The sequence below is a fragment of the Denticeps clupeoides genome, chromosome 5 (genome assembly GCF_900700375.1).
Source record: "Denticeps clupeoides chromosome 5, fDenClu1.1, whole genome shotgun sequence".
Classification (NCBI taxonomy): Eukaryota; Metazoa; Chordata; class Actinopteri; order Clupeiformes; family Denticipitidae; genus Denticeps; species Denticeps clupeoides.
In genome coordinates this window covers 2,713,885-2,735,700 of record NC_041711.1, presented here as the reverse complement: position 1 = coordinate 2,735,700, position 21,816 = coordinate 2,713,885, and the positions used below count along the sequence as shown (strand labels likewise).

The 21,816-nt window shown below is 43.5% G+C and overlaps 1 protein-coding gene across 5 annotated transcripts in view; it reads left to right on the top strand.

Moving 5' to 3' along the window:
- LOC114790752 (FERM and PDZ domain-containing protein 4-like) overlaps positions 1-21,816 on the top strand; it is a 56,003-nt gene that overhangs the window by 10,211 nt on the left and 23,976 nt on the right. The window contains exons 1-2 of one of the 5 annotated variants that reach the window (XM_028981064.1): positions 7,011-7,356; positions 7,444-7,612. The exons of the other annotated variants lie outside the window; for them this stretch is intronic. Of the exons in view, the coding sequence (XP_028836897.1) occupies positions 7,572-7,612 (41 nt within the window). The 5' untranslated portion in view covers positions 7,011-7,356; positions 7,444-7,571. Of the gene's footprint in view, positions 1-7,010; positions 7,357-7,443; positions 7,613-21,816 lie in introns of those variants that run through there. 5 annotated transcript variants of the gene reach the window in all.

The following is a 21,816-nucleotide window of genomic DNA, read 5'->3' as shown; positions in this document are numbered from 1 at the left end:
AGAATGGATGGGACTCGTCTACACAAATCTGATTTTGGTGTATTTGTTGAGTGGGAATGCTGCTCCAGGAATGCAGAGGTTGAGCAGCAGACGGGGTCGTGCTGCTCCAGGATGGGTCAGTCACGTGATCACATAGGCCGCGGTGGTTCCCTACACCTTTTATGAGGAGCTTGTGTGGTTCATGCAGCATCCCACTGTGCCGGTCATTTCCTTAAAGTTTGAAAATTGAGGTATTCAGTCTCACAAATGGTGTCAGGTGTTATTAGCATTTTCTGTGCAGTGTTTTCTCATCGTTGTTTAGCTGCTGACCTCATGTCAATTGTTTGTGTGGCAAGTTGAGATAAATTCACAGCAGTGTTGTCAAATTGGACAAACAAAAAATGTTTTTTATTATTACTTATTACTATAGTTTTTCATTAATTTGAAACAAACCCTAAGACTGCATCAAATTCCAGAACATTCTATTATAAACCATAAATTGCAGGGTGGGTGTGACGGCCGTTTGGCGTGGCGAGGAAGGTGATCTGAAACGATGACAAGACATGACCCGGAAGAAGGACGCATTCGCACGAAGTCATGAAACAGGGGTTTAATCCGCGATGAGCAGGACAGGGGAGACATCCGGTAACAGGGGAACATGTAACCTGTAATAATGACCTGACGGTGAACGTACACAAACAGGGCAGCTTTATACGATCAGACACAGGTGAAGACGCTCAGGAAACATTACACAGGACCAACGTTAAACTCCGCCCGGGGTTTCCCCTTCTGGACCAGATCATGACCGTTAGGAGATAGAGAGATGCGTGTGCATGATATCTCAAACCAACAATCTCACACCGCAGCTGTCTACATTTCTATAAAGGTCTGGGAGATTCGCTTCATCTCATCCTCGGGATGAGAGGGGGATAAGAAGTTCATCGGTTGGACTGTACAGGGGTGTCTCCTCTGGTAATCCAGGGTTACAGATGTTGGCAGCAGACCCATGGCAGGTGGGAAGTGATTACATTTTATTGAAGTCAAAAGCTGCCCAACATGCTTAATGTACTGTAGAGTGAAAGGAACACCAGTGGACTTCTGGGCAGTTTGATCTAGCCTGAACCAGACCTTTGGTGACCGTAACAGCTGATGGAAAGGGGCTATAATACAGCAGAAAAAAATTGCTGAATAAAACACCAGTGGTCCATCAGTGAGGCTTCAGGGGTCTCAGGTCCTCACCAGGATTATGAGGACATTTCCTTCTGGGAATCACAGGTAGTGTTCATCTTCTCTTATTCTCCGAGCTTATTCCTTCAGGAATGGAGCAGAGTTGCGTCTGGAAGGAAAAAGCGTGCGGCTCTGTGATCTTTGAAGGCGGTACGTAAAAAAGCAAAGCGAACGTAGCTCGTCTGTAGTATTCACCACCCACGTGCTGTAGACGCCGCTAACACTTGTACCCTGGTCCATTAAACAGGATTAGCGCCGATTTCGTCTCAGTAGCCGTTAACAGAGGAAACCGGGCCGGAATGACCGGCTGTAAACTGCATTTTCTAAAACCGTGATTTATGAACAAATCTGCTTATTAAAAATAACAGTACGATGCTGCGGCAGCAAGGCGGAGAGCCCCTGGGACAGGGGCCAGTTCATTAAGCATCGCTCGGCCCACAGATGGACTTCGTGGCGGACGTGTGCCAGGATGGGCCGACCCGGGGGGCGTATAAATCACCCACCAGAGGTCAAGCGGCCCATACATCATCCGGGCAGACGGAGCCCAGCGTCGGCCTGAACAGGTGGAGTGATGTGAATATCAGTGTGAGATGACGGAAATAGTCCAAATTCGGAGACGGTGGGATGGGTTTAATGAAATGCAAAGAATTTTATGGAAGCGATGACAAAACTACAAAGCATGAATCTACGGAATTGTGAGAATAAAGACAAGTCAGTGAACATTAGTGTCTAATCCTGATCAGGACGGATCTGCTGGGTTTGATCTTCATTTTAATAATAAGTAATAATAAAAAAAAAAACGAACAACACTAAATTGGCTGTGCTTGTGTACCTCATGAAAAGCAGATCCACCCAAACATCTGCGTTAGTTGATTTATTTTCACTGCCCCATGCAATGGGGGTTAATTTTATTTCCGTTTGCAATAAAAAAGAGGGTTCATGGCACACACACACTGTGGTTAATTACACCAGGAAGGGCGCTTTGATGAATGGGCTTGGTCGTTATGTCAGAACATCATAATTCATTACATAATTCATATCTTCTTGCCTCAACCCTGAGCTGAACTCTTCAGTTTTCTGGGAAAAGATGGGTTTGGTTCTCTTTTTCCATTCTCATCACAAGCCTTTCTGAATTCCGTCCTGAAGACTCATTAGGACCTTTTTCGTCTCCTGTCAGGGATCCATATGCAAGTAAAAAAGCAGGAGAAATAAACCTGATCGGTTTTCCCAGGGCCTGCCACGTCATTTGGTGGGAAATAGATAATTCATCAACTGACATATTCCCCTTGTAGACCATTCTTTAAGGCCGATGTCTCAGTATGTTAACCTTCAGATTTCCCAACGCTGTGTCCATTTGTAGTGTGGAGAATGCTGGAGTGAATGCTAATATGCTGTGACCTTCGCCATATTGTTTTGTCCTTTTCCTGAAAACTGGTCAGGCAAAGGCTGCATTTTCCTCCGCGCAATACAGCCCATTAGCCTCGTCCAATCAGCAAGAATAGCCTGCAGTGCTGTTATTATTATTGTGGCTGCGGATGTCTTTGTCCCCAATATGGACTCTCATTTTTGCCCCCAGCGCTTCTGCTTTAAGTGAAAACACTCCTGATTGCATCTTTCATCTTCCTCATTTCCTCATTTTCAGAGTCTCATAAACCAGCGATACAATGATGACTTTATAACTCTACATTTACTGAAACATTTAGTCCATATACAATTTTTTTGTCTCCATTATGAAAAACAAGTGTTTGTTATTTCAGAAAAAAATACTTTATTAAGAACAATGTCCAATAAGTTTAATTAGGATTATATTTATATACCAAGTTGAAACCAAAAAATAATAATTATAAATTATTAACCCCCTGGCCATTAATAGTCGATAGTGTACCTTTTCTGAGCCACAACTGACCCCAGTACAGTAGTACAGTACTAGGTTGGCACAGGTCTCCTGAGGGATTTGGCCCATTCTTCCATAGCAAATTGCTCTAGCTGGCTCAATTTGCATTGCTTCCAACCATGTACATTCATTTCGAGCAATCACATCAGATTCTCAATAGGACTGAGGTCTCTGTGCAGGCCACTCCAGGATCTTGGTTTTGGTAACCTTGAGGAACTGTTGCACTAATTTCGATGCATGTTTTGGGTCATTGTCTTGTTGGAAGACCCAATGACAACCTACCAGTGGATTTTTACATATTCTCCCTCAACATGTCAACATAATTTTCATTTCTTCACGATGCCATGTACCTGAACAAGGCTCGCTGTGCCTGAGGCTGCATGATGCACCCAACTGTGTTCATAGGGTTGAAGGCCTCTCCCTTCCTTCATCAAACATAAGCAACATCCTTGTGCCCAGTTTAGTCTCATGGGGTGGTAGTAGCCTAGTGGGTAACACACTCGCCTATGAACCAGAAGACCCAGGTTCAAATCCCACTTATTACCATTGTGTCCCTGAGCAGGATACTTAACCCTGAGTGTCTCCAGGGGGGGACTGTCCCTGTAACTACTGATTGTAAGTCACTGTGGTTAAGGACGTCTGGTAAATGCTGTAAATGTAAATGTAATGTAAGGTCATCAGACCAAAGCACAGACTTCCAATACTCATCTTTGTCTTTCCAAACTTCATGGGCACTGGGCTCTGATGAGTAAAGGGCTCTTCTGGGACGATGGCCCTCTGTGTTTGTTGAAACATTGACTCCAAAAGAGTCAGGTCAGCAACATCTTGGCAGATGTCCAAGGCTCCTTGCTGACATCTCTGACCATGTCCCTCTCCAGAGTATGTCTCCTTGTACAATTATGCAACGTACAGCAGTTCTAGACACTGTGAATGGCTTGGAGATGGTAGTGGAGCCTCCTCCATTAGCATGAACCTCTACTATCTTCTTTCTGAGCCTTTGGCATGGTGAGTAACAGTTGTCCTTCTTGTGTGTTTCAAATCTGATTGGTTCATTTTGAAAACATTCACGTGAAGCTAATATTTTTGACCGTCCCATTTTTACTATATTTGATATAAAGCAAGCCCAAAAACGTATTTTATATTACAAAATGTACCCAAAGCTACTAAATAGCACTGGTGAATGTTTGATTGTATCAAGTTTCAGAAATGCTGCAAACATTTGGAAGAAGATTAAGAAAATGTTCAATTTTCTGGGTGAATATATTTTATTGTTTCTCAGCATAACTAAATTTACATTTGTGGCATTCACCAGACGCCCTTATCCAGAGCGACTTACAATCAGTAGTTACAGGGACAGTCCCCCTGGAGACACTCCGGGTTAAGTGTCTTGCTCAAGGACACAATAGCAGTAATCGTGGTTCAAACCTGGGACTTTGTGCTCTTCTGGTTCAGAGGCAAGTGTGTTACCCGCTAGGCTACTAGAATTTAATGAGAAATATTTGCCCTGCATGTTTATGTTTATACAGAGTCATGCAGAGATGAGATTAACTCTGTGGTTTTGTTTGATATATCTTTATTTATTATGCATAACTAATATTGTAACAGAGGAAAAAGTGAAAATGGAACCTTTCTGGCATACAGTACAGGCCAAAAGTTTGGACACACCTTCTCATTCAATGTGTTTTCTTACATAACTCCACATGTGTTCATTGATAGTTTTGATGCCTTCAGTGAGAATCTACCAACGTAAATGGTCATGAAAATAAAGAAAACACCTTAAATGAGAAGGTGTGTCCAAAATTTCCAAAGACATGTGGGATGTTTGTGTCCCTTTTTCAGGGCCCTGAAGCACCTTGAACTCACCTGTTAAATTAGAGACATTCAGAGCTCCAGAGAGACTTGGTGTCCCTTTAAAAATGTGATTAAATGGGTTTAAAGGGGTTTCACCGCAGATCAAAGATCAACACCTTTCCACATCTTGAAAGACTTCATTTACAACAGGCAGAAAATTCTTTCTGTTTCTGCTTCTCGTTGTCGTCACACAGCACTTTGAAATGTGGGTAGAGCATGAATCTACTGTCATCCTCAGTGAGATCGATAAACTTTCCTCACTTTCCATCAATCCAGAGTGATTCCCCTCACCGTTGGGGTCATCATTCGGGACGGGTGGGGCTCCAGCTGACCATCAAAACGTGGTCTCAGGTCAGCATTGCGCATCTAAGCGGCATATTTACCTGACAGCTGTCACTGACAGGAGGTGGCCTCTGTCAGAAAGTGCAGTAGGGTGCCCGGTCACCTGTCAACTGAAGTCCCTTGCCTCAGGTCTAATTAGATCCAGCCCTCGGGTTCTCCCACAGGTTTAAAGGTGTAACATCTAACCAATTTGGCCAATTTTTCGGGGGCAGTATTTCCTCAAGAACAACCAAGAAAGGTAAACAAAAATATGAACAGAAATCATAATTTGTCCACCAAAACTGAAAAAAATTGCTGCTGTTGTGCTGAATTTAAGCTTTAGTTAGTAAACTTAACAAGTTATGTACTTAACAAAAAAAGGTGAAATAAGTGAAAACATGTTTTATATTCGAGTTTCTTTGCTCTGATTCCTGCTTTGCACACTCTTGGCATTCTCTCGATGAGCTTCAAGAGGTCGTCACCTGAAATGCTTCTCCAACAGTCTTGAAGGAGTTCCCAGAGGTGTTTAGCACTTGTTGGTCCAGCTCAAACCATCCAAACCATCTGGATTGGGTTCAGGTCCGGTGACTGTGGAGGTCAGGTCTCCACTTTTTGTTAAGTCCATAACTCCACATGTGTTCATTCATAGTTTTGATGCCTTCAGTGAGAATCTACCAACGTAAATGGTCATGAAAATAAAGAAAACACACAGTGTCCAAACATTTGGCCTGTACTGTATATATTTTTCATTCTTTTATCATTGCACTATGGGGGGGTCTGTGTGAAACATTACTTCAATACACGCTATACTGTGTATTCTGTTGTACTGACAATGCACCAATCTTGAATCTTGAATCTTGAATCTTGCATTCAAGTGCGTCTCTCAAATATGCAAATCATACTCCCAATTTGTGTGATGTCCTTTGCCCTTGGGTTCACCGAGGTGGCGCCCATTTCCAATTCCAATATCTCTGATAGCATTCAAACGCGAAATTAAGATCACTGCACTCATTCCTGTTTTTTTTTTTTTTTTGGTTTAGGCTTTGTTAATTTTTCAGTGTTTAAAGTAAACCTCATATGAAATTCATAATTTTATTGCTGCCATAGTTTTGATTTTCCTTTAAACTTGAAAACAGTCACCAAATTATGGACTTCTACCCATAAAGAGTGAATATTGGGATTAATTAAAAGACTAATGCACCAAAGTATGTCTTAGGATGTGCACACACTTATTGACTTATTTAATAAAAATCATTAAGTGTGGTCACGGTAAAGGTGGTAAAGGTTTTGAGATCATTTATTGTGGTCACATTTCGTTTTTTACATCCAGCCAGAATCCTGGCATTGCAACGGGGGACACATTGTCACCCTTTGGACAGCCATCTGGGACGCGTGTGTAGATGTTGCTTTAGCGTTTCTGTGGACTGTATCTTCGACCCGCTGTGATGAGAGAGGAGTATCCCTCGTTCCTGGCTGCCCCGCGACTGGAGTCGACCCCTCATGTTAATGAGAAACTTTGTTCGGCAACGAAATCCCCCGTAGCATCTGAATCACACACACACACACATCTCCCAGCAACCTCTGATCCCTGGCTCAGATTAATAATCTCCTAATCTGCACCACTCATATGCCAGCATGTCCCCGGCGGCTCAGCGACAGAGGACCAGTGTGTGAAACTCACACTCTTCCTCATGCAGAAGCTGTTTTTAAAAAATCCCACGTGATCACACACCTCACTGTGATGTACGCCTGCTGGCCATTTTATTGGTGTGTGTGTGTGTGTGTGTGTGTGTGTGTGTGTGTGTGTGTAAAAGAGTAGCAGCAGCAGCAGCAGTCCAGCTCTCCTCTGCAGAGTCAGCGCTCCCTCTCTCTCCCTCGCTCCCTCTGTCTCTGTATGCACAGCAGCATCCGTCAGCGTTGACTTGGTCCCCTCCCCCCCAGCCCCCCCCGCCCTAACGACGCTCCATCCCTCTTCTCCTCCTCGCCGTCCTCCCTCCCTCTGCTCCGAGCTCCTGCCCTCCTGCTGCCGCGGGATCCCTGTCTCTCGTCCCGGCGTTCCGATGGGGGACAGGCGGCCGGAGCAGGTAGGATGAGAGGATGGGCGAGGGAGAGGAGGGAGAGCTCGAAAGCCGCACCGCCCGCCGTCACCTTCGCTCTCTCGTTCCTCCCAGCCTGGCCGGTGCACCGCTCGCCACTCACCTGGTGGCGTCCGGCGGAGCTTTGGGATCTAAGCCTGCGCTGGGATCGTGGATCGGGAGTTTGAGGTCCGGGGCGAGCGGGTTCTAGAGCTGGGGGCTGGATGGACGTGTTCGGCTTCTCCAAGATGGCAAAGCTGTCGGGGTGAGTGGGTTTACAGAGCACTTCAAAATTCGATTAGTGTGTGTGTGTGTGTGTGTGTTTTCCCCACAAACTTGATATTTTTATCATACATTCATACATTTTTATACAATATCATACACACGCACAGCCAGAATATACATTTGTGTGTAGATTTATATAAATCTAAATTTGTTTAGACTTTATTTGTGTTGCTGTATTTGCTGTGTACAGATGTGCATGGAGGTGAAGTGGAGGAGGTAGATGTTAGAGTTTAGGTGGTGCTGCATTATACAGAATATGCAGGGCTAATCAATATTATATATTACCGTTCAAAGGTTCAGGGTCATTTAGAGATGTCGATTTAGTCAATTGAATAACATTAAATTGATCGTAAATTCATGTTGTACGTGATCCTGGTATGGAGTATGTGGCTGTTAAGGAGTGGAATATTGGCATAAATGTGTAGAGTAAATCAGTCTTGAGTTCCACTTGAGTTCTTGAGCTCACTTTAAAACGTTCATCAGTTGCACTGATAAAAGAACTCAAATTTATCAAACTTGGTCAGCATTGTACACAGAAAGCAAAATGAATATGATATAAAATATAAAAATGAATACTGTATGTAGATGTCCTCACAGAATTTTTTTTTTAACCAAATAATAAGAAGACAGCAGCTGATCCTGAGACTGGGATTCAGCGTAGGGTTACAAAAGTCTTGTTACACATTTATTACACACATGTTACATACTGACTGTTGTTGGCATACACACAAACACACACACACAGACACGAGGGAAGCAGACAGGTGTAAAATAATAAAAATAGGTTTATTATCCAATCAGCTATTAGCTTTGCATACCCGGCGGGTACAAAAGCAGCATTTTTCTTGCACGATTTTCTTGATTATTTGCTGTGAAGTAATCCTCCGGGGGGATTTGAGTTGTGAGCGGAGCGACACACGTGCACGGATTCATTCAGCGCCTGCGCCGGCTGCTGGGACAGGAGGAACAGAGTAGAGGGAGAGTTACAGAAGGAGGACGAGGAGAAGAAAACCCACAGCCCAGCACGGGAAATGCTGGAGCCATGTTTAAGAAGGGGGCTTAGTGTACGGATCTCATTTTTAAAACCGTTTTGGGATAATTAGTTAATAATTACATTGACTGGCAATATGTAAGTAATAAAACACATTTCAGGCATTACCAAACTTAAAATTAAAAATACCACCTTAAACACTACATTTACATTTACAGCATTTACCAGATGCCCTTATCCAGAGCGACTCACAATGAGAAGTGACAGGGACAGTTTCCCCCCTCGAGACACTCAGGGTTAAGTGTCTTGCTCAGGGACACTTGTATTAAGTGGGATTTGAACCTGGGTCTTCTGGTTCAGAGGCGAGTGTCTTACCCACTAGGCTACAACCACATTACATTGCTGGCTCTGGGATGAGTGCTGCTGTCCCTCTTGGGTGTGGCACTGGTGGGCAGAGTCGCTGGGGAAATTTGAGAGCCAGGCACTGGTAGTCAGTTCCAGTCATATCCGGATGATGTGCTGTGACTGGTTCTTGTTTCATTTTTTTGCATAAACTCTGCGAATATTCATTCATTTTTTACATCAGATATGTTGCTCAGCCTTCCATTTGCAAACTGCATGAAGACAGCACAAAACATGCAAACACAACCAGAGAGGCCAATGGAAGCAAACATCAGGTCTGCACAATGTGCTGAATTTTCAGCATTCATGGCCTTAACCAGATGCCCTCATCCAGAGCGACTTACAGTCAGTAGTTGCAGGGACAGTCCCCCCCTGGAGAACCTCAGGGTTCAGTGTCTTGCTCAGGGACTCAATGATAGTAAGTGGGATTTGAACCTCTGACTCTGGCGCTGTACAGCTGCGTGCATTTCAGCCAGAGTGAAATAGCAAGACATGACAGACCGATCACGGCATCGTATTTCGTTGGATTTCAGCTCTGTTTTTACCTTTTCAGTGAACTGTACAATATCGCAATATGTACAGTACCACAATGCATCGTGATATAACTGTATTGTGGTCCGTTTATCGTCATATGCATCGTATCGTATCGTGCCAATACACACCCTCAAGTGTTTATGTGATTCCTACGCCTCATTCCACTTGGCTGGAAGCATGTTTGATGTCTGTTAAGGCGAAATGACATGAAACAGCCAAACTAAAAATGTCCTAATAACAAAAATGTTGCATCACTAAAAGGAATTGAAACTTGAGGGCCTGTTTTGGAAATGCTCTGTCACTGTTGCTTAAGTAGACTTTTCAGGCATCTTTACTCTACAATTTTGACAAAAGTGACCAGAAGGTCATGGAGGTCATGTTCTTTTGAAACACAACAGTCTTGGCTGAACCAGGACATCTGTTCCATGTATTAATTCTGTGAGCAGGTACAGGCAACTCTTCTGGATTGAATGTCTTCATGGAATTTGTGTGTGTGTGTGTCGACAGTTCATTATCGGTGACCAGGGATAAAACACCTCGTAATGAACCCGTGTCACAGGCTCAGTGTGTAATGTGTACTTGTTAAATGATTTGCTTTATATTGCGTTCTTGTCTCTTTAGTTCACATTTCTGCATCTGTCTATATCTCAGCGGTCAGGAGCAGAATGTGATTTGGCTGAGATGGTGTAGAGTAGAATTAGTTTGATGTTTTTAATCAATGAATTGGTGGTAAAGAGGTGAAATGAAGCCGTGGTGCTGTGGAGCGTTGATCCATCCACCACCCTTCCAACGAGTAAGATCTCCACCTTCTCCCATTGGCTGTCTGTGTTTGGTGGAAGAGAGGATTTGGTTTGGTGAGGAATTCTGTTCAGTAGACATTTCACTGAGAAACATGTGAACTATTGTGTGTTTTCTAATCCACAGTTTCTTACTTTCCAAAAAAATAAGATAAAAATATGATAAAAATATTACTTCCTTATGCGTTTTGTAAAAATAATGATGATGCTCTTAGCACAATGTGAAATCTCCATTATGAAGATCTGTAGGTAGACAAATAATGAATTGTCCTCAATGCAAAAAGCATAATTCAAGTAAGAAGAGTTCAAGTAAGAAAAGACATACATTCATATTAGTTTATAATGAAAAGACATGCTACTACATTTTACATTTAGATTTTAAGCATTTACCAGACGTCCTTATCCAGAGCGACTTACAATCAGTAGTTACAGGGGCAGTCGCCCCCTGGAGACACTCAGTTTTAAGTGTCTTGCTCAGGGACACTTGTATTAAATGGGATTTGAACCTGGGTCTTCTGGTTCATAGGTGAGTGTTTTATCCACTAGGCTACTACCATCCCTACTACTATTACTACTGCAGTTATTATTTCACCAATCTGGAATATTTTAGAGGTCCTCCTAAATATATCAGGGGAGCTTTAAACATAATTTTTTTTTACATTAGTCAAATAGACAATAAATTCATATACGTTTATGTTGTCCTGTACGTTTTATGAGACTTTGAACAGGCTAATCAGGAATTTGGGAAGTAGTTTTTTTATTATCCTTTCTGTCGTCATTTTTGAGAACCCACAGCAACACATCACAAATCATCCCAGACTGGAATCCCACCAGATGAAGGGCCTGACAGCAGCTCCCACTGCTTCACTTCCTGACAGCTGCCTGGGACTGGGAAGTGAAGTGATTGTCATTGTGTAACACTGCAGCACAGCACACGGTGGTCCAACAAAATGTGTCCTCTGCTTTCAACCATCACCCAGTGGTGGACTAGCGGCCCTGTAATCAGAAGGTTGCCGGTTCGAATCCTGATCAGTGGCACCTTAGGTGCAACTGAGGTGCCGCTGAGCAAAGAACCGTCCCCCACACGCTGCTCCCCAGGCGCCTGTCATGGCTGCCCACTGCTCACCAAGGGTGATGGTTAAAAACAGAGGACACATTTCACCGTGTCACCATGTGCTGTGCTGCAGTGTTACTTCACTTTCACATTCACCCTTAGTGAGTAGTGGGCAGCCATGGCAGGCGCCCGGGGAGCAGTGTGTGGGGACCTTGATCAAGGTGGCGTTCACCACTGCACCTACACACAGTTTTTAAGAAAAATGATAATGAAGTTAATGTTGATGCTGATGATCATAGAAGCTCATTTGATGAAGCTCACCACCATTTTGTCTGATTGGAAAGTGAATGTTTTGTAATGTAGCATCGGTGTTATGTGGGTTCATTGCCGCTGCACATCTGACAGTGTCTGGAAACACTGAGACTTTTCTAAATGAGCCCATCTGTACAACATTAGCGAGGTGCAGCTCTTCCCTGCCAGAATTTATTGCCCAGTTAACAGTCAGCAACAACCACCCTAGCCAGCGACGTGCAGTGCAGCGTACCGCCACGAAGATCTACAGCGGCACAGCTGACCGCTCACGGTTATCGGTGGATGATAAATTTAAAAAAGAAGTTTTGTTTTGCCAACACACACACACACAATGCATGGTTTACACACACTGGTGTCTGGATGAAGTCTGGACGTTGCAGCGTTCATGTGCCGAAGCAAGGTCACGGAATTTACCGATCGGTTTGACCTTTGACTTTGCAAACTGGACTTTTAATCTCTTGGTGCTGTGAACAAAAGTACAGAAGATCGGATAAAGAATGGTTTGATTAGTCTAATTTTGAATAATAATTTTATACCCTTTGAGTGCGTGTGTTTGTGAGATTTTCCAACGGAGATGAATGTCCACCAAGGTTGAGTTAAATCCAACTGCCCAGAGAATGACATCGATTTAAATCATTGCTGTTATTTGGTTAATATTAGATCTGTTCTAAGATCAATTTCCTTTTACTTTCATTCTGCTTTTTCACAATTCAAGATCATTTGTCCAGAGGAACAGAATTAATGTTGTTAAGGATAGTTAAGGATAATTAAGGATGATTAAGCATAACTTGCATCACCTATGCTTGAGTCTATTCTTTTTTCCTGCAGTGATTAGAAACATAAAGACAATTTCTGTGTTTTTGAGTGAAAGACTTCACTGCTGAATTTGAGCCGCATTTCACTGAAATACTGAAAAGCAAACATAAAGCAGCATTTATGCTGTAATAGGATCTAAGGGGATTTGACACATTTTTTAATACCTCATGCTGTACATCGGAGGGGAAAAAAAGAACAAAGCTGGCACACAAACACACACACACACAGTTGTGAATGACAGAGGTTGTGCTGGCAGTGCTGTCTTCTTTTTAGTAGCATCATTAAAAAATATCTGTGATGCCTTTAAAGTTCTGTGTTGTGTTGCAGCGGCTGCATGAGAGAAAAAAACCCCCATTGAATTTTACTTCATTGAATAAGGGACATTGATTTCACATAATTCATTTGATTTAGGCTGTCCTAATTCCTTATGTTATTAAGTTTGACAAAGAATTCAAATCAATCACGTTATTCTGACACAATCAAATAATTTTTTTTATTTGATCTGTGATGCGTTTTGTTGGAAAGGTTAAAATATTAAGACAAATCCATGTGATTAATTTAAGTTCTTTTAAAAAGGGAACATTCCCTTCATTCCCAATTCAAGGACTATGAATCCTGGTCATGAAGTTTTGTTTTTTTTACTTTGTTTTCAATTTTTTCTGTTTTAACAGCACTACAGATTAAGTTTGTGATGATGAGATGATTGTCGTGTAGATTCCAAGGAACGTTTCGACTCCGCCAAAGTTCAGAAGTGACTTCAGTGACAAATGACAACCTTCCTGCTGTGTCCTCGTTATCTCTGTTAAATACTGGCTAGTATGTATTGGGTAGAAATTCAGTTTCTAGTAGCAGTACATCGGCAAAAAATATAAGAAGATATATAAGAAATGCACTAAAATAAAAATAGATATTAAAAGTATTCAAATAGCAGCAATCGCACTGAAACACTGATTAATAAAAACAGTAGTAAATGATTAAAAAAGTAATAATTTTGCACGGCTTGATGGTAGAGCCATGTGCGTTACTGCTGCGTTACATCAAAACTCAGACATTCCAGTGAACTGCTTCCATGAAGCCGTGGGAGATTAATTGTCTCTAACTGACCCTCCTTGAATAAAAAATCCCGCTCTCCTCTCCCTCCGAAGACAAAATGTACCGGGTGGCTCAGGCACTGAGTGGTTACATAAAGCCCGCTGATTCTGGCACCGTATCCTTCCACGGGCCGGCACGGACCAGAAGGAGGGCAGATCGCGGTCATGAAGCCTCAACCACAGCGGAAACACACACACACACACACATATCAGTTTAAAGTCAGCAGGCAGAAGGATGGCACCATGTGATGAGCTGGGAATGTTTGGTGATTGCAGGAAGAAATGCCAGATGCCCGGCGGTGAATGGATCTACTGGGCGCTGCGCCGCAGAGGTTAAACCACCTGCCGTAATTCTTACGTAAGGATGACTTAAAGCCGCTTGTGAAATACCCAGCAGATAGGGCAGATGACATAAACCTGATGCAACCACTCTTTACGACGTTTGCGGCATGCATGCATGCATTCGTTCACTGCCGGTGCCGGTGTGTCAGCACCTTCATCTGCTGGACTGGTTAGAGGGACAGCAGAGAAATCTGCAGGCGGAAGGTGGCAGAGGGAACAGATGCACAACAGCTGCAAGGATTCAGACTTTTTTTTTTAACATGCAGTTAACATTTCTGCACATTTCTGGTCTCATTTATTAAACACGCGTACGGTGGAAAAACAGGGTGTACGATCGTTTCTACGCTTATTTTGGCTGAGCTTTGATCGCGTACACACTTCCTGTCAGTGTTCAGTCATTATATATGATTAATGAACTTTTTATCTAATTGTGAGATTATAGGTTGCATATTGGTGGCAAGGAAGCAGTCCCTTAACCAGAAGGTTGCCGGTTCGAATCCCGGTCCGCCAAGGTGCCACTGAGGTGCCACTGAGCAAAGCACCGTCCCCACACACTGCTCCCCGGGCGCCTGTCATGGCTGCCCACTGCTCACCAAGGGTGATGGTTAAATACAGAGGACACATTTCACTGTGTGCACCGTGTGCTGTGCTATAGTGTGTAATGACAATAACTTCACTTTCACTTATCGGGCGGGGAGGAGACACAAAATCGTAAATGAGGCCTGGAGTGTGGCTCATGGAAATGCTAAAGCATTCGGTCTTCAATTTTTTTTTTCACACTCATTCACACAGTTGTGGCTAAAACACACAATGGCCAACCAAGCCCACCCTGAAGAAAAACGTACTCCGGAGCGTACGAGAGAGGGCACCGTGGGCCGCTCCTTGTCCAGCTGCATTATTCATTGTCGGAGGGAAAAGTGCCTCTCCTCTCCTCCCTTTCCAGCCAGTCAGCTGACTTTCTGCCCGGCGTGCAAAGTTAACGTGTTTAACGTACAGCTCTGTAACATCTGCGGGAGAGCCGGGGGATGAATTATGTAACAGAACATAAGCCTGAAGTAAGAGCGCTTTTCTTATTACAGATCAACACGGCGCATTTGGGATTCTGGAAGGATGCTGTGCTGCCGTGAATAATTTTGTTTCAGTGTGCCGGTGTCCAGGAAGACGCTGCTGGAGCTGCACCCGTGCATCTCTAACAGAGCAGCGGCTCTCAAACGCTCAGCGTGTGTGTGATACAAATGTAAAGTAGAAAACTGAACAGACTCCATCACATTTTTTTGGGCTGGTAGTCAAGTAAGTTAGATACTCATATATGAACCAGAAGACCCAGGTTCAAACCCCACTTACTACCATTGTGTCCCGGAGAAAGACATTTCAGGGGGGCGGACTGTCCCTGTCACTACTGATTGTAAGGCTCTTTGGATTAGGGCCTCTGGTAAATGCTGGAAATATAAATGTTTAATGTGTGATGAGGATGTAAATTGGCTCGGTTCGGAGATCACGAGTTTTATTGTGGAACAGATCAGGGCAGTTTGACACATTGCAATCTAAAATAATTCATAATGTACAGTAGATGTGGTTTGAAGTTGACCTTCATTAAAAGTCACTGTAAGCCGTTTTGGAATGACAAGTCATTGTGCTATGCAGTGGTGGGGCAGTTGGAGTTTACATGCTCTCCCTGTGCTGTGATCTCCAGTTCCCTCCCTCTGAATTGACTGTAGGTGTGAGCGTGTGTGTGTGTGTGTGTGTGTGTCCCAGGATGGGGGAGTAACGGGACTACATGGTGATGGAAAAGGAGTCTGTCTCACAAATTCCTTATCTTCTGTATTAATGAACACATCACCATTTCTCACCATTAAATCAAGAACAGTGGTGCTCTTATGTTGGCTGTTAATGGCCAAACCACAAATTAGTTTTCACAATGTCAGTATTAAGCTGCTCTAGTAAACAGATCAACATGACATGCTAGTCATATGCATTAGCCAATATAAAATATTAAAGGTTATCTGACATTACTTTTTTTTTTGCTTTTATATCGTTGTTAGTGGTCCCCTAACACTGCAACTGAAGTTTCTTGGTGCAGAATTACAGCAACTTTGATCCAGTCCCACCTCAGTGGCACCTTGGCAGATCGGGATTCGAACCGGCAACCTTCTGATTAAAGGGGCTGCTTCCTTTACCTCTAGGCCACCCCTGCCCCAGGACCAAGTTAACCAAGTGAACAGGGAGCGCCTTTGTTAACCAATTTAGAATTGGCCTTCCACTGGGTTCTGGTAAATATAAACTGGCCTGGGTTGCCATATCCTCCTTGTGGTTTGTAGTTCATATTATTTTCCTCTGTTCAAGTTTTTCATCTGCTCTGGCTGAAGAGACTTTGATTAAAATATTTTATTTATTCCTTACGCGTTCCCCAGTTGTGTGTGATGCTTATTTACCCCGCTGCCGGGTTCTCATGATGCATGAAGCCTTACTGGCCTGGTGCTGCCTTGCACAGCCACTGGAGGGGAAAAAACAATTAGCCTGATTGTTCTGTGAACAGGAGGCCTTCCAGCACTTCTGCTCGCTTTTCCCTCAGAGACTGGGGGGTGGAGAGAGGGTTTAAGGTCTTAAAACGCACTTCCAGAATAGGAAATGTGTTTAAAACTGGCGAAAGTAAAGTGATGCACAGCACACGATGACAGATCAAAATGTGTCCTCTACATTTAACCATCACCCTTGGTGAGCAGTGGGCACCATGACAGGCGCTTTTGCTCAGTGGCACCTCAGCTGTTCGGGATTCGAACCGGCAATCTTCCGATTACGGATCCGCTTCCTTACCCGCTAGGCCACCACTGCCCCATTGATTATATGATCTCCATTATATATTGAACTATTCATATTCAATATATATACCTTTAATATTGTAACGTCGAGGAACTATGGAATTATGGCTTTGGGGGAAATGTGTGTTGTGAAGTTCAAGTTGATAGATGACTTATGCTTGATAAGTGCATCCATGGTTCAAATAAAGTTGGAGTTGTTCTTATTGGTTGAGCCATCTACTCCTTCTGACACCCGGCGCTCCGTTGGTGTCAGAAGCAAGTGAGCTCTGCGACGGTCACCATGAGAAGTCGATGGCCGAAACACCGAGGGGGAAACACCATCCTTTCCGCAATTCAACTCGAAATTGTCCGGGCAATGGCAGGGGCCGTGTACGATCTTAAAGAAATGATCAGAGGTGGTGTACTGGGCGCGAACCAGACCTGGACACTGTTGGACAACTGGACAACGCACTGTCGGTTGGTTCCCAGAATGCACTACGTGTCTGGCTTTAGTTAGGGGTGCTAGTTGGAGAGTTACCCACAGTCTTGAAAAAGACATGTTGCTTTAATGGACTTGGGTGAAATAGTGTATTGTGAAGTTCAAGTTGTTAGATGACTTATGCTTTATAAGTGCATCTACGATTCAAATAAAGATAGTTTCCACACCCTTTATTTTAAGCACTGGACAAACCAACACAGAGGAATGATGGGAACAGGAACAGGAAGGTCAGCATTGCACCTGGGGTCTCCTCACACGCATCACCCGAAACATAGACTTGAAACAAACACTGATGTAGGAAATTTTATATAGTGAGGACTACAGGTGCAGGGAATCGAAGAGGCGTGGCCTGTGATCAGTGGAACCTCGGAGGAGCCGCCTTCATAGGTACTATAGATCGGAAGTTCGTGATTGCTGACTGCACCAGCTGATGGAAACGCCATTCATTTTTTAAACACCTCTTCTTGTTTTTATCAAGCTTTCATATAGGGTGAGGAAAAATTGTATGGCCCTGCAAGTTCTGCACCACCCATCAAAAGGGACTAAATTTGTGAGTACATGGACGTGGAAAACCTTTTGCAGATGATCTTTCTTTTCCTCCTCCATCGCCTCACCACGGCTCCATAGAAAATTGCCCCAACCAGGCCCAGCTGTAACAGTCTGCCATAATCAGCCATTACCTCAGGGTCATTTGTGCTCCGCCCCCGGCACGGACCTAATTGGGATAATTGGTGTGCGTGAGGGAAATAAGAAATCGGAGATTTACTGCCTGGTTTCATTTCAGGAGTGAGAAATGAATGTCAGATGTGGACATTGACATAATGACTTATAAAGAGGGACCGTCCTTTCCGTACTATGTTAACACAGGACAGGAATGATGATGTAAACATGGTGACTTCTTTGCATATGTGCAGTTACATGCATTTATTTCATTGTGCACAATAAATCCTAACCCACAAATCACATTACCCAGATTCCACTGAAAGCTCCTGTAATGCTAATGTGCATAATGCAAATTTAATGTGTGCAGTACATTAATAAAATGCACCGGTTTATAGACCTAATAGAAGAAGATCCCAATAAAATGTAGTATGTAAAGAATTCTGTGAATAAACCAGCCCTACGCACATTCATATTCATGTCGCACATCCTTCCGTAGGTGTAATTTATGCAACTTTATAAAAGATAAACCCTGCCCACGTTCCGTTTTAATTAAATCTTTGACCTAAACTAACTTTCCTTTAGTCCTTTACACTTACAAGGACTCACAGATTCATTATTTATTTCTCGGCAGTACTATTTGAAGTGTGGGTGTGTGTGTGTGTGTTTATATTCATGCTTATGGTTATTTTTAGCCCTGCTGGGTGCTGCTGAGGTCACGTGACCTGGACGAAACAGATGTTAATTAAAGTGCCGCCCATCTCCTCACGCACTCTGAACTTTCTTTCGCTGTCAGTCTGTCCTGCCCTTGGAAGGAAGGACTGTGGAATATTTAATGCTCTCGGCCCGTTCAGTGAGCGGCAGCTCGGCCGGTCGGATCTGGAATTTGGTCCCTTATGTCGTCATAAGGAGAACGGTTACCTCCCCTGTTTATTTTCACTCCTTCATTTTTCCTTTTAATTTTCACATTATCACCGACCGTCATGGCTTCCAAACATGCGAAGCATTGCAGGTGCTCAGTCGTTGGAGGTAAAAAAATGACTCTGAAGAACCAGTGGGTTCATTTGATTTTCTCTGGAGAAACGCCGGCACGACTTACTGACTCACAACATTGTGGTTGGTGGATGGTGCATACATCTATAGGCCTCTCTCCTCCTCATTAGCATTTAAAGCTACAGACACTGAAAGGGCGCGTCCGTGGGAAAATCTCACTGTGGGACTGGATAAAAGTGGCTGTAATTCTGCACCACGGCTGATTTTATGAAAGAGACTCCAGATACATTATTAGGGGACCAAAAAAAAAATCATGTCAGGGGACCAGATTGCCTGTCTGGACATTTTGTGGCAGGATTTGTACACTTTGTACCCATCAGCAACAGTTCCACTGTTTTCCATTGGAGATACTGGGCACTGGGCGAGGCCGCTTCTGGGCAAAGTTCCTGATGAATAACACATAAGTACTTATGCTAGTCCTTCATCACAAGGCATAACAAACGATCCAAGATGTTGCAGGAGATGCATCCTTAACGTGCAAGACTTTCCCTCAACAGAACGTGTTTAACCCACCACACGAGGAGCAGTGAGCACCCATTTGCATTCTGTATGCATGGTTTCTTTGAGGCTTCACAATCGGCATGCTGGCAGCGTTGTAAGGTCATGTGCATGTGCACGTTTGTCGGAACTGTTGTGCGTCTTATTATTCATTCCATGCTCTCCAGCCATAGAGTTGAAAATGCAGCTAAATGCACAACATGCACAATCTGTGTGTAACCGCGGCAGCCTCAGGAAATGCACTGCGTATTCTCCAAGCACGCTCTGAAAATACAACTCTGTCAACCTCGTGAAGGTGTCCGGCGTGATATGAATAAATAACACCAGATAAAAACTGCGTACATGTGGGATTATTTGTGATGATGTCATAATACGGTGTCCCTCCCACCTCTCCTGTGGACTAAATTAATCAGATGAAAGCATTTACTTTCTTTTTAAAGATTTTTGTAAGCGTTGCGTCCATTGGTGATGCATCAATACAGGACAGTTATTCATTTTTGAAAATAAAATTATTAGTTGTATGGATAGAAATCTAACGACAAGTACACGATCATCAGTGATTATAGGCGGTAAGTAAATTCTGGTACATGCATGTAATGTTCTTCTCTTTATGGGATATCTGAGGATATACCGGTTTAATCTCTAGTCCATGCGTCTGTATTATAGTATCAATAAGCACAGACAGTGACAGTAATCTCTTCAAGCGCATAACCTGTTGGTCCAGTTCTCGACCCCCCCGGCGCTCACTTCACAAGAATCCTTTCTTGAGGAATGAACGGGTTTTCAGGAACAGGACCCAGTCCCCGAAGGCTCTGCCCCACCCGATCCTTCCCCCCAACTCCAGCACGCCTCCGATGGCGCGGCTCTCCAGGACAGCCATGTTGTTCCAGTCCGCCCAGCCTGGTCAAATCCTCTTACTCCTTAAACTGTGAGGATTTGCTTTTTGCTCTGATGAAACAGATTACTGATAAAAGGAGGAAGAGCTCACAGCGACTCTGAGCCACGAGTGAAGACAATGACTCAATCACACACTCACACACACACACACACACACACACAGTGTCTCTACACACACTCATATGATTCACATTAAAGGACTTTTTTTCAATATCTGATGCAGCGTCCAAAAAAAAAGGGGTCCAGTGGTGAAGATGGACCACGCCCGGATTATCAAAAATGGCTGAGAATAAACCCTTCAGCTGTACCTTTAAATACAGTTTCATCTTCTCCGTCCGATCCGCACAGCTACTGGAATGGACTGGACTATATGTGTGTGTGTGTGTGTGTGTGTGTGTGTGTGTGTGTGTGTGTGTGTGTGTGTGTGTTGTCTGTGTAGCTCCAAATATAATTTTTTTTTTTTGTGGGCTATTTTTATTAAAGTATGAAAAGTGAGAGTAAAGTGATTGTCACTGTGATACACAGCACAGCACATGGTGACACAACAAAATGTGTCCTCTGCAGCCTTGGTGAGCAGTGGGCAGCCGTGACAGGCGCCCAGGGAGCGCCTTTGATTGTGGGGCCGCCATGCTTGCGTTTTGCAGAATTTTGCAATTTTGGGGGAAGCAATGAAAGTTTCTGGCAATTTTGTGACTGGAGCACACGTGAAATAGGGAAAAAAAAATAGGGAATTGTGGGCAATATGTGTAAGGGGCGTCCTGAGGACTCACGGTACAGTAAACTAAAGTTCAAGCCGAAGTCGTTTTATTTCTCAGACGGAGGTGTGCGCGAAAAAGAGCATCGGCATTGGTGATCCCAGTGAAAGGGAGAAGTGCATGCTGGGACAGATCAGTGTTACGTATTAGTCTGAGTGTGTTTGCTCAGCATCTGAGAAGCCTGCATGGTGAACGGTTTGCTTTGTGAAGCATCACTGTCAGTAGATAGTAGGGTCCTGGCCACAGTGTGCTTTTCATAAACACACGTCTCATCTGAAGTTGCCCCTGCTTGTGATGTAGGCATTTAAGTTTAGTTTAATTTCAGTGCAATTTTCCTAAATTCGTTTTTTTTCTATACTGTGCATCTTGAATATATATATATACTTATATATATATATAACTTTAAAAATCGCCTTCATGAATGTTTACTTTATAATATATATATATATATATATATATATATATATATATATATATATATATATATATATAAAAAAAGTAAACATTCATGAAGGCGATTTTTAAAGTGAAGTGATTGTCACATGTGATACACAGCACACGGTGCACACAGTGAAATTTGTCCTCTGCATTTAACCCATCACCCTGAGTGAGCAGTGGGCAGCCATGACAGGCGCCCGGGGAGCAGTGTGTGGGGACGGTGCTTTGCTCAGTGGCACCTTGACAG